Here is a 12715-nt window from a genome sequence, read left to right on the forward strand (position 1 = left end):
CACACACATGCATAGACATACAGACGTGTTAACATGCACACAAATACTCACAAACGTATGTATACACACACAATTCACATGCACACACAGTAACACACCCGCATACGGTAAGTAGTGAAACCCACACAGTGTGACTGACTGACTGACAGTTCATATCGAATAGACAGGCTCAGACATAGCAGGGCTGGTGATGAGAGGCAATTAGGCACCTTCTTCAGGATGATAATAGCTCAGTAAAACCCTGCTGACGACCTATAAACATTTTCATAACTACTGTATCTATCTGTCCGAATGAGAGACCGGGAGAAGAACAGATGATCATGCAAATGGTACAGGGCCTCCGGGCTTCAGGTCGGCCAGGGTGTAATACAGGAACACAGGGCGTTGACTCCATGAGTCAACACACACAAGCATGCACACACACAGAAAAAGACACACACACACACACAGCCACTTACTCTGACAGGTGGAGATGTCACAGTATCTCCAGTAGATTCCTTCTTCGTGGTCAGCGATGTAACACCACGGCTGGACGTCACCATCAGGGTTCCTGGAAGGAGGGATGAAGAGAGACGGGAGACGGAGGGGAAATAAGGGGGAGAAAACAGAAATAAAAAGAGGTTATCGACCAAAAAAACAGGACACTGAATATTGCGGGAGAGACGATTTAGAGATTGTGTCTGTCTGTGGTGCAAATGATCATCTCCCTACTGCAACACCCCCACTAGAGCTTTGCTCTGTTTGTTATGTTAGCCTGTCCTCAGTGGCCTGACCATGCATGTCCAGCAGATCCCGGCCTAGACAGTGGGCTCTCAGACAGGCAGACAGTGGCCTAAAGGAACGTTGGGGTCTTTGTTCTGGTTGAGACAGAGAACTGTCCTGGGGCGAGAATGGAGCAGGGTCTTTTGTCTGAAGGGGCCACGATCATTTGAACCGCCACTCTGCACTTTTAACCCTTCAAACCTGACAGTCTGGCCCCTTTTGGCCCCAGGTGGCACTTTGACTGTTTTGGTTTCACTGACGGGAAGGGAGGGAGAACATGCACACATCCAGACAGGGCCTTTGAGCAACTGTTAGTTTCTGTGAACTGTCTATACTGTCTGTGTGCTTTGTTCAATTAATTTTACTACTTCACTTACCCTTTATAATGGGTTTAATGGAGAGTTTGAAAAGGGTTTATAAGAAGGTTATAAACTGTTAATTACATAATAAATAGCTACACCATTTGGAGCACATATCCCAGTGTGTAGAATAGGCTTGGGTGGTATCCAGATTGTTATACCTTCGTACCGACCTTGCGCCATAATGGGATATTTGGTAATACCGGCACTGAACACACGGGGTGCTATTTTCAAACCCCACTGATCCTCTGTAATCCGAAGGTTAGCAAAGCTAACAAGTACATCTCAAATCCCATAGAGAATGCTAACTAAATGCTAACTAAATGCTAACAAGCACATTGCCAACATTTTATGCAGTGTCTGTACAGGACAGATGTCCCAGCTTATAAAGTTATATAAGTGACTCCAAAATGCTACTTACAGTTTGCTGCACGCACAAAACAAATATTACACAGCATGGCTCTTGATCCAGGGGGGGATTCTCTGCTGTTACCAAGCGAAGCTAGATTTTGGAAGAAGCTAACCACTTAGCTAGATAGCTAATTAGCTACTAAATTAGCAAACCAAATGCACAACCGCACGGCATTTAGCACATTTTAGAAATGTTACTTTATAGATATAAGATACCTTGCAAATGCTGCACAACAGTGAGTGACTCACAAGACTCCAGTCTCTTGCTGTTGTGTGCTGGTAAACAAACACCAAGTGCCTGGGGACTACCAGTAAGTTGTATAATAAAAAATTATGTGACAGCGTATTGCACAAGTTGACTGCAGGTATTTAACTTAAGTAGCTACAAATATTCAAATGTATAAAATGAACGTTAACGAAATTGTTTCAACGATATTGACGGTAAATGAAAAACCATCCCGTGGCTATTTCCAAATACCCAGGTATACAGTATATACTGTACGGTATACCACCAAAGCCTAGTATGGAGCCTTTTTAATAAGGTGCACAGGGCAACAACAAAAAACATCCTAGGTCAATTGAGGAAGGATCTTCTTTAGGAGCATTACTGTTGTCCTTTCCTCAGCTCTGACTGTAATTGCCCGGGACCTATTCTCTTCTTTTCTATTCTCTTTTGACGTTCTTCATTGTAAAAAAAGCCCGGGGCCTCAGCTATCCCATTTCAGCCCTATTGTGGGGGGAATTCTGAAGGGCGTTTCCATTCCTTTTCTTCTCCTATCAAAAACACTTTCCAGGGTCTCTTCCTCTCCTTTCACAGGGCAGAAAAAGGGTTTTTGAGCAAGATGCCGTTTTAGGAACAGTGAATTGTTCTTGTTCGTAAGGGGAAGCTTTAACCTAGGGATGGGGATGAAGTCGAGTTATGTACTGTGGACATTTTGATCTTTTTTTCCCTCCGTTAGGAGAAAATAATCCCTCTCTTCCTCCTAACCGTGGACTCGTCTCCCAAATGGCAGCCTATTCCCTATATAGTGCAATACTTTTGACCTGGTTCAAAAGTAGTTCACTATGTAGGTAATAAGGTGCCATTTAGCACTCTACCTCGCTATGCAGCCATATATTCTTTCTCGTATCTCATACCCTAAATATGAAACACTGGAATTGTTTTCATTTCCATTATTTCCATGTAAATCTAGTGTAAAGTGCAGCCTGCCACATACACAGGAAACAATCCACTCGGATTGGGACACTCTCGTCCAGGGTTGTGAAACTCATTCCATGGAGGGCCTAGTGTCTGCAGGTGTTTAGTTTCCCCTTTCAATTAAGCCAAAGACAACCAAGTGAGGGGAGTTCCTTACTAATTAGTGACCTGAATTCATCAATCAAGTACAAGGGAGGAGCGAAAACCCGCAGACACTCGACCCTGCGTGGAACGAGTGTGACACCTGTGCTCTAGCCTGACCTTCTCCATTATCTCTATGGTAATACACCCAGTCTCTGGAGCTGTTGGGGCTGACACCTGTTTGTCTGGGGGGAGGGGATACTATCATGACGGTAAAGATAGGGGAGGCTAGGTTCAAATCTCAAGGGGATAAACACACGCTACACGCAAATGTACAAACGCACATGCACGCAAATAGAAACACGCACACATAAGCGCGCAGACACACACACACACACACACACACACACACACACACACACACACACACACACACACACACTACTCTACACCAATGCACTCACACAAACACAGATTGGACCTGTCAAACTGCTCTATTTGATATGAGGTTATCCATCACCTATAGTCAATAATCGAATTAACCTAATCACTGCCTCAGGAGGGCATCATCCTGAACACACACACACACGGTAGCTTTGATCAACAAACAATCCGTTTTCTGTCCCTGTCTCTGGCCCTGAGCCCCCTGTGATGGAGGGAGGGAGGGGGTGGAGGTGAGGAGAGGGGTGAATGACTGGGTAAACCCACATGAAAGAGGAGTGGCATTATCCCCAACCTCGAGGTGTGGAGGAGAGAGGGAACATGGAGGATGGAGAGGACAGGTGGAGAATAGGCTGTGGTAGGGAGAGAGAATCCATCATTTTAACCTGTTATTACAGAGAAAGACCGCTGCCTAAGTGGAGATGCCCTGGCACCGATATAGTAGCTCTAGGGGTGTATGGATTTGGTGTGTGTGTGTTTTGTGTGTGTGTGTGTGTAGTGTGGTGTAGTGTGGGGGGGCTGGCAGGAGTAGGGGGGGGGTGTACTGTGTTTGTGTCTGTGTTTAACTCCTCTGTTTTAGCTAGCTCTAAGGCGGTGTTTTAACTGGGCAGTGTGTCTTACATCTGAGAACAGAGAAAAACAGCTGTTCCCCGCTGGCCACTGTTCAAAAGACTTTTCTTTAATAACCATTTTCCAAGTAACCCTCATCATAAAATGTATGATAAACTTAAAAATATCTGGCACGGCGTAGCCATAAAAAGCTCTGAATCGTCAACATCAGAGAGGAGAAAAACCTGCACTGCTGAGGAGCACAGAGCTGGGCTGGAAATAACATGCTTTTCTGTGTGAGGCGGTCGGTCTGTTCACCCAGGACTCATGCTATTAGCAAGCCACTAGCCTGCGTTTCAGAGCTGGGTTCAAACACTATTTGAAATCATTTCCAATACTGTGCTTGTTTGAGCTTGCCTGTTGCAATGGAACCAATAGAAGGGTCCCACAGCTGCAAAGCCCACACATCTGGGACTCAGACGAAAGCAAATGCTGAAAGTATTTGAAATTGTATTAGCGTAGTATTTGGCCACGCACTGAAGCCACAGAGAAAATACGATAGCTGAAAACCCCTTCGAAAAATGACTGTGTAAAAGTGCTGAAGAGGGTTTGAGAGGCTTGTTAGGTTTAGGTTTTGAGGTCAGGAGAGGATCAGAGGCTGACTGTCAATTTCCCTCGAGAGCACAGAGAGAGACAGAGACAGAGAGAGACAGAGAGACAGAGAGAGAGAGACAGAGAGAGAGAGAGAGAGAGAGAGAGAGAGAGTTCTAAACAGTGACAGGGGTTGGCTTTCGTTTTAGTGATAGCTTCACTGTCAAATCCGTGTATTAGTTTGTGGCCAGCGACTTTTATACAGAGAGTGCCACAAATTATCTGTGCCATTTCAATTTGAAAATGACAACGGCGTTATAAGTCCTGGCTGTGACAGACTATACACATCCCCAATCTGATGTAATTCCACAAAATGTTATGTAGTGAAATTGCAAGCTTGTGAAATGTCCACCATAGGAAATTAGCATAGTATAACAATGAAATATGTCAAATTAATTATATTTTAATATATGATGATAGTAAACATAGCATACTCAAACATTTTTACAGCAATTACTTCTATTTCTTCCTACTTTAGCAATGGAGAGAGTTTAAAAATGCTCCTAAGCACAATTTCTCCTGGCGCTCAAGACTAGAGCCCTCTGTGGTCATCTCTGACTGTGGTCATAAAAAATCCCAGTGGCACTTATTGTAAGAGTAGAGGTGTAAACCCCGGTGTCATGGCTAAATTCCCAACCTGGCCCCATTCCATCATGGCCACCTAATCATCCTCCTCTTTCCTAATGGGCATATATCACTCCTCACCTCTCCACCTGATAGCTGATGTGTGGTGAGCATCCTGTCACAAAACTGGTTGCCGTGCATCATCCAGGTGGGTGCCGCACATTTATGGGGGATAAGGTGAGCTTCCCTCTAATATGCAAAGCACTTTGAATACCTCAGTTGGTAGAAAAGCGCTATATAAATATAATCAATGATTTATTATTATTAGAGCGTCCAAAGGGTCTGTGCAGCAGGCTGAATGATAACAGTCTTCTGGTAGATGGAAAGGCTTTCCCAAAAACCTTCTCAATTACCTACAAAGTTACTTATGCCTCCTGGTATACTGATATCATGATCATTTGCATCAATCCAGTGGCAATTTGTTTACCGAACTCTGCAATTGCATGTGCCTAGTTGAATTAAAGGGTATCTACAGCATACAATGACATTCTAGACGACTCTGTGCTTCCAACTTTGTGGCAACAGTTTGGGGAAGGCCCTTTCCTGTTTTAGCATGACAATGTCCCCATGCACAAAGCGAGGTCCATACAAAAATGGTTTGTCGAGATCGGTGTGTAAGAACTTGACTGGGAACTTGACACAGAGCCCTGACCTCAACACCATCAAACACCTTTGGGATGAATTGGAACGCGAACTGCGAGCCAGGCCTAATCACCCAACCTCACTAATGCTTGTGGCTGAATGGAAGCAAGTCCCCGTAGCAATGTTCCAACATCTAGTAGAAAGCATTCCCAGAAGAGTGGAGGCTGTTATAGCAGCAAAGGGGGGACCGACTCCATATTAATTTGGAATGAGATGTTGGACGAGCACATACTTTTGTTCACGTACTGTATGTTGAACACTGTGCTAGCCTACACACTGCATTCGGAAAGTATTTATACCCTTTGTTTAGTTTTTTTACATTTTGTTACGTTACAGCCTTATTCTAAAATGTATAAAATAGTTTTTTTCCCTTCATCAATCTACACACAATACCCCACAATGACAAAGCAAAAAAAAAATGTTTTTAATGTTTGCTAAATTATAAAAAAATTAAAATGGAAACTTCACCTTTACTCAGTACTTTGTTGCAGCACCTTTGGCAGCGATGACAGCCTCAAGTCTTCTTGGGTATGACACTACAAGTGTCGCTGCACAGCTATTTTCAGGTCTCTCCAGAGATGTTTGATCGGGTTCAAGTCCGGACTCTGGCTGGCCACTCAATGACATTGAGAGACTTGTCCCGAAGCCACTCCTGTGTTGTCTTGGCTGTGTGCTTAGGGTCATTGTCCTGTTAGAAGGTGAACCTTCGCCCCAGTCTGATGTCCTGAGTGCTCTGGAGAAGGTTTTCATCGAGGTTTCCTCCAGACGTGACACGTGACACTTGGCATTCAAGCCAAAGAATGGCTTGAATGCCAAGTGTCACGTCTGGAGGAAATCTGGCACCATCCCTATGGTGAAGCATGGTGGTGGCAGCAGCATCATGCTGTGGGGATGTTTTTCAGCGACAGGGAGACTAGTCAAGCCGGAGGCAAAGATGAACGGAGCAAAGGACAGAGAGAACCTCGATGAAAACCTTCTTCAGAGCACTCAGGACATCAGACCGGGGCGAAGGTTCACCTTCTAACAGGACAATGACCCTAAGCACACAGCCAAGACAACACAGGAGTTTCATCAGACCACAGAATCTTGTTTCTCATGGTCTGAGAGTCCTTTAAGTGCCTTTTGGCAAACTCCAAGCGGCTGTTATGTACCTTTTACTGAGGAGTGGCTTATGTCTGGCCACTCTACCATAAAGGTCTGATTGGTGGAGTGCTGCAGAGATGGTTGTCCTTCTGGAAGGTTCTCCCATCTCCACAGAGGAATTCTAGAGCTGTCAGTGTGACCATCGGGTTCTTGGCCAAGGCCCTTCTCCCCCAATTGCTCAGTTTTGCTGGGCTCTAGGAAGAGCTAGTGTTTCCAAAGTTCTTCCATTTAAGAAATGATGGATCTTGGGGAGATTCAATGCTGCAGAAATGTTTTGGTATCCTTCCCCAGATCTGTGATCCTGTTTCAGAGCTCTACAGATAATTCAATTTTTCAAATTATATATATTTTTAATTTTAATTTTATTTAAACAGGCAAGTCAGTTAAGAACAAATTCTTATTTTCAATGACGGCCTAGGAACAGTGGGTTAACTGCCTTGTACAGAAACAGATTTGTACCTTGTCAGCTCGGGGATTTGAACTTGCAACCTTCCGGCTACTAGTCCAACACTCTAACCACTAGGCTACCCTGCCCTACATGCACTGTCAACTGTGGGACCTTATATAGGCAGGTGTATACCTTTCCAAATCATGTTCAATCAATTTAATTTACCACAGATGGACTACAATCAAGTTGTAGAAACATCTCAAGGATGATCATGGAAACAGGATGCACCTGGGCTCATTTTTGAGTTCCATAGCAAATGGTCCGAATACTTATGTAAAGGTAAGGTATTTTTGTATTTATTTTTAAAACATTTGCAAAAATGTCTAAAAACCTGTTTTCTCTTTGTAATTATAGGCTGCTGTGTGTAGACTGATGAAAAAAAATGAATAAGGGTGTAGCATAACAAAATGTGGAAAAAGTCAAAGGTCTGAATACTTTCCCGAATGCACAAACATACACTGACCAAAAATATAAATGCTGCAACATGTAAAGTGTTGGTCCCATGTTTCATGAGCTGAAATAAAAGATCCTGAAAATGTTCCATACCAGCAAAAAGCTTATTTTGCTCATATTTTGTGCAGAAATGTGTTTATATCCCTGTTAGTGAGCATGTCTCCTTTCCCAAGATAATCCATCCACCTGACAGGTGTGTATCAATAATCTGATTCAATAACCTGACAGGTGTGTATCATATCAGTAATCTGATTAAACAGCATGATCATTACATAGGTGCCCCTTGTGCTGGAGACATTAAAAGGCTACTCTAAAATGTGCAGTTTTGTCACACAACACAATGCCACAGATGTCTTAAGTTTTGAGGGAGCGTGCAATTAGCATGCTAACTGCAGGAATGTCCAACAGAGCTGTTGCCAGAGAATTTAATGTTCCATTTCTCTACCATAAGCCGATTCCTTTTTAGAGAATTTGGCAGCACGTCTAACCGGTCTCACACCCGTAGACCATGTGTAACCACACGAGTCCAGGACCTCCACATGCGGCTCCTTCACCTGCGGGATCTTCTGAGACCAGCCACCCAAACAGCTGATAAAACTGTGGGTTTGCACAATGGAATATTTTTTTCTTTTTCAAGTTATTTGGTAGTAATATGAAACAACACATCAAATACAACAATACAGCAAAACAAAGAGAGAGACAAAGAAAAATATATATTTTGATACAGTTGTTACAGGTCAACTAGCACAGATACAGTCCTTAATATCCAAGATGTTGTGTATACACATACCAGGCCTCTTACATCACCAATATAAAAAATATACATCACTCGGGAAATGTAGTCGTTTAACATAAGAAAAGAAGGGAGCCTACATTGCATAGAATTTGTCTATAGACCCATTGAGTGTGTGTTGAATTTTTTGCAACTTTATGCAATTCAAAACGGATTTAATCCAAAGAGCATGAGAAGGGGTTGCAGAGGATTTTCATCTAAGTAAAATGTATCGTCTCGCTAACAAAGTGACGAAGGCAATTACATCCTTATTCATTTTGGTCAATTGTATTGTTGGTAAAGGAAACCCCAAAATAATGCAATAAAAGGGTCTGGCTCGATCTGTGTGCCGCTTAATTCTGAGAGTGTGTTAAAGATGTCTTTCCAGAAACCAACAAGAGATTGGCAACACCAAAACATGTGTACATGATTAGCAGGAGACTGGTTACATCGTACACAATTAGGGTTCATATCCTTGTAAATCTGGGATAATCTTGCTTAGGTCCAGTGGGCCCTATGAATGAGTTTGCATTAAATGGGACCGTGTCGAGCGCAAATAGAAGAGGTATGTACCTTTTTGAGTGCCCCTTCCCATAGTTCATCAGATATTTCCTCAGCCAGTTCCTCCTCCCATGAGGATATAATATTGTTTAATGAGGTGGTTTGTAAGTGAGCAAATCTGACTATAGATTATTGACAAGGTGCCTTTCAGAGTAGGAAGTAGGATAAGAAATGTGTCAAACTGTGTTTCACCAGGAAGGGTGGGGAATCGGGGCCCTATTCTGTGGACATAACTCCGGACTTGTAAGAACCTAAAGAAATTATGTCTGGGGAGACCAAATTTTGCTGATAATTGTTCAAACGTACTAAATGTACTGTTAATATAGAGTTCTCTAAATATTTTAATACTGAGACTAGACCATGTTGCGAAAGCACCATCAACCATAGATGTGGGAAAAGCTGGGTTTGAGGCTACCGGAGCAAAAGAAGAGGTTGTCTGAAACCCAAAGTGGCGCCTAAATTTGATTCCAGATCTTCAATGTTGTTTTGACACATATTTTTGGTGAAGGAGGAGTAAGCGAGGGAAGACAATGATGCCGGTATAGATGAGGCGGCCTCCATCTCTAGTCAAATTGGGGGTGGGAATATCTCTCTGCTCTGTAACCAGTACTGAATGATCGTAAGGTTAGCGGCCCAAAAATAGAATCTGAAATCCGGTAGAGCTAGACCGCCGTCTGGTTTGGGCCTCTGCAAAAGCTGTTTTCGTATCGTAGGGGAATTTTTGTCTCATATCTTGGGATTCAGGAATATGACTGAAAAGGTCTCAGGCCTTGAAAAATAAACAATTCCACTGATTGAAAGTATAAGGGGATATCGGTGAACAAATGCTGTGGTCAAGGCAACGATTTCAGCACCATGGACAGCGATCGGTAATGTGAGTGGCTGTCTGGCTGACACATTCCCCCCAAAAATGGGGGGGGGTCATACTCCAGCCTGCCTTGCAAGGGGGTCCAGAGAAACTACGTTACACCAGTGGCAGCAGCACAACACCAGATTAGGCCATGTCTCTCTTCAACAAGAGGTCTTCTGACAACTTAGGGCAACCTGGCTTAATAAAGGTTAAAGCTGTGTGTAGGCTATGTACAAAAAAAACCTTTAATTTGGTTTAATTGACATTTAATTTATTAATGAAGTGACGCATGTCTTCACCTGAAAACTGAGGGCACTTTGCTGTAACAGTATGCTCTTACATTCCCGGTGTCAGTCAGTGTCAGTATTTGAAATGCGTTGTGCGAGGTCGAATCTAACTGTGTCTCTCTCCGGAGACACACGAGTTCTCTTGACATTTAATGCAGCTTTTCTCTCCTTTTCTGTAATTAATATGACATTTCCCTCTGCCCCATATAACCCCATCTCTCCCTAGGCTGTTTTACTGACGGCTATAAAGATGAAATGTGAGGGCTATTAGAGACCCTCTTTGCACACTGCCATGGAGCCACAGACCCCTTTCAACTAAATCAGTATGGGGAAAAGCCAACAATGGGATGGGAGCACGGTTTACGATTCCCCCCTCGCTCCTCGTAAGTCCACCCCCATTCCACCTGCTTCTCTTGTCAAAATCCCACATACACCCTCACATTCTCAGACACCCCCCCCCCCCCCCGCACACACTTTGGCTCAGTGCCCACCCCATGACTCTGCTGTCGCTTGTGCAAGTAAGAGCGTTTGAACAGACAAACTTCTTTGTCTGTTTTAACTGTAATGTATTGCAACATAAGCACGACACAACAGGCAGTCAAGCGGTTCTTTTTTAGGAGGGGAGTTCGCTTGCATGCAGCTATTTAGGAAAGCAGCAGCATATCGAACTAGACAAGACAGACAGGCAGGCAGTCAAAAGCAATTTAATGTGCAAACATTGGCTATTGGGAGGCAGAGACATATAGTCTACATCATCATATCGTTGGTCGAGTGTTCAGAAGACGGTGAGAAGAAATGTGATTGTGTGCGTAAAACAAAAAAAAGCGCAGAACGTGATTCAGATCCTTAGCTTTGAGAAAGGGGGTTCTGAATGGGCCATGGGCGAAAACTCCATATTCACAGCCACCACCTTAAAGGAAAGAAATGTAATGACTCCTGTCCTTAAAACTTCACCTGTGCTTTGGCCTCAGCCCCAACTTGCTCTGGTTTGTATTAAAACTCCCTTGGCCCTGGAATCAGACAGACCATCGCCCCATCCTCTCCCTCCTTCTCTCTCCCTCCGTCTCAATCTTACCAGCTACAGTGCAGCTCCAGATCCAGCGAAGGCCCTATCCAGCCATATTCCCAACACAGTAAAAACCTGCGCCAGGGAAGGATGTAAAGAGAGGGAGAAATAAACTAAAACAAAGACCGTGAGTGAGTGAGAGAAAACATGTGGAAGACGAAGGGATAAAGAGAGGGAGAAAGAGAAAGGGAGAGAGGGGAGATAACATGGAGAAGGAGACAGAGAGTTGCAAGGTAGAGAGAGTACTGGAGATTTGAATTTGAATTGAAAGATGCCCATGATGTAAATCAGGTATTTTGCATTCCAAATTCTTCAGTCCAAGTCAATTTCCGATCTGGCTAGACATTTACATAACCAATCAACCAACCCTTCCATCAAACCAAATGGATTGAACAGAAAGTCTTCTCCATGTGGTAGGGACTTCAGAAATTCCACACACACAGGCACACGCACGCACTTAACACACACACACGCACGGACACACACACGAGCGTGCACGCGCAAACGCACACGAACACAGAACAAGAGCGAGATAGAGAGACCACCCTACTAGAATCTGAAGTCAAATGTTTACCGTTTGCTGATGATCTAATGCTTCTGTCCCCAACCAAGGAAGGCCTACAGCAGCACCTAGATCTTCTGCACAGATTCTGTCAGACCTAGGCCCTGACAGTAATTCTCAGTGAGACAAAAATAATGGCGTTCCAAAAAAGGTCCAGTTGCCAGGACCACAAATACAAATACCATCAAGATATCGTTGCACTAGAGCACACAAAAAAACTATACCTACCTTGGCCTAAAAATCAGCACCACTTCCACAAAGCTGTGAATGATCTGAGGGACAAGGCAAGAAGGGCCATAAAAAAAAGGAACATAAAATTAGACATCCCAATTAGGATCTGACAAAAAATACTTGAATCAGTTATTGAACCCATTGCCCTTTATGGGTTGTGAGGTCTGGGGTCCGCTCACTAACCAATAAGTCACAAATTGGGACAAACACCAAATTGAGACTGCATGCAGAATTCTGCAAAAGCATCCTTCGTGTACAAAGTAAAACACCAAATAATTCATGTAGAGCAGAATTAGGCTGATACCCGTTAATGATCAAAATCCAGACAAGAGACGTTCAATTCTACAATTACCTAAAGTGGAGCAATTCCCAAACCTTCCATAACAAAGCCATCACCTACAGAGAGATTAACTTCGATAAGAGTCCCCTAAGCAAGCTGGTCCTGTTCAAAAACACAACCAGACCCCACAGAGCCCCAGGACCAGCTTGCTTAGGGGACTCTTCGAGCTGGTCGGTCACATTTGGTTTGATCTAATTGTGTTGCTGTCCTGGGGCTCTGTGGTGTCTGGTTGTGTTTGTGAACAGAGCCCCAAGACAGCAACACAATTAGATCAAACCTATTGT

The 12715-nt window shown here is 43.7% G+C and overlaps 1 protein-coding gene across 3 annotated transcripts in view; it reads right to left on the reverse strand.

Annotated features, from left to right (window-relative positions):
- LOC109883768 (kremen protein 1) overlaps positions 1-12715 on the reverse strand; it is a 119228-nt gene that overhangs the window by 51013 nt on the left and 55500 nt on the right. For all 3 annotated transcript variants that reach the window (XM_031807036.1, XM_031807042.1, XM_020475803.2), the window contains exon 3: positions 459-550. In XM_031807036.1, the coding sequence (XP_031662896.1) occupies positions 459-550 (92 nt within the window). The remainder of the gene's footprint in view (positions 1-458; positions 551-12715) is intronic.

This window comes from Oncorhynchus kisutch, linkage group LG3 (assembly GCF_002021735.2).
Source record: "Oncorhynchus kisutch isolate 150728-3 linkage group LG3, Okis_V2, whole genome shotgun sequence".
In the NCBI taxonomy this organism is placed as follows: Eukaryota; Metazoa; Chordata; class Actinopteri; order Salmoniformes; family Salmonidae; genus Oncorhynchus; species Oncorhynchus kisutch.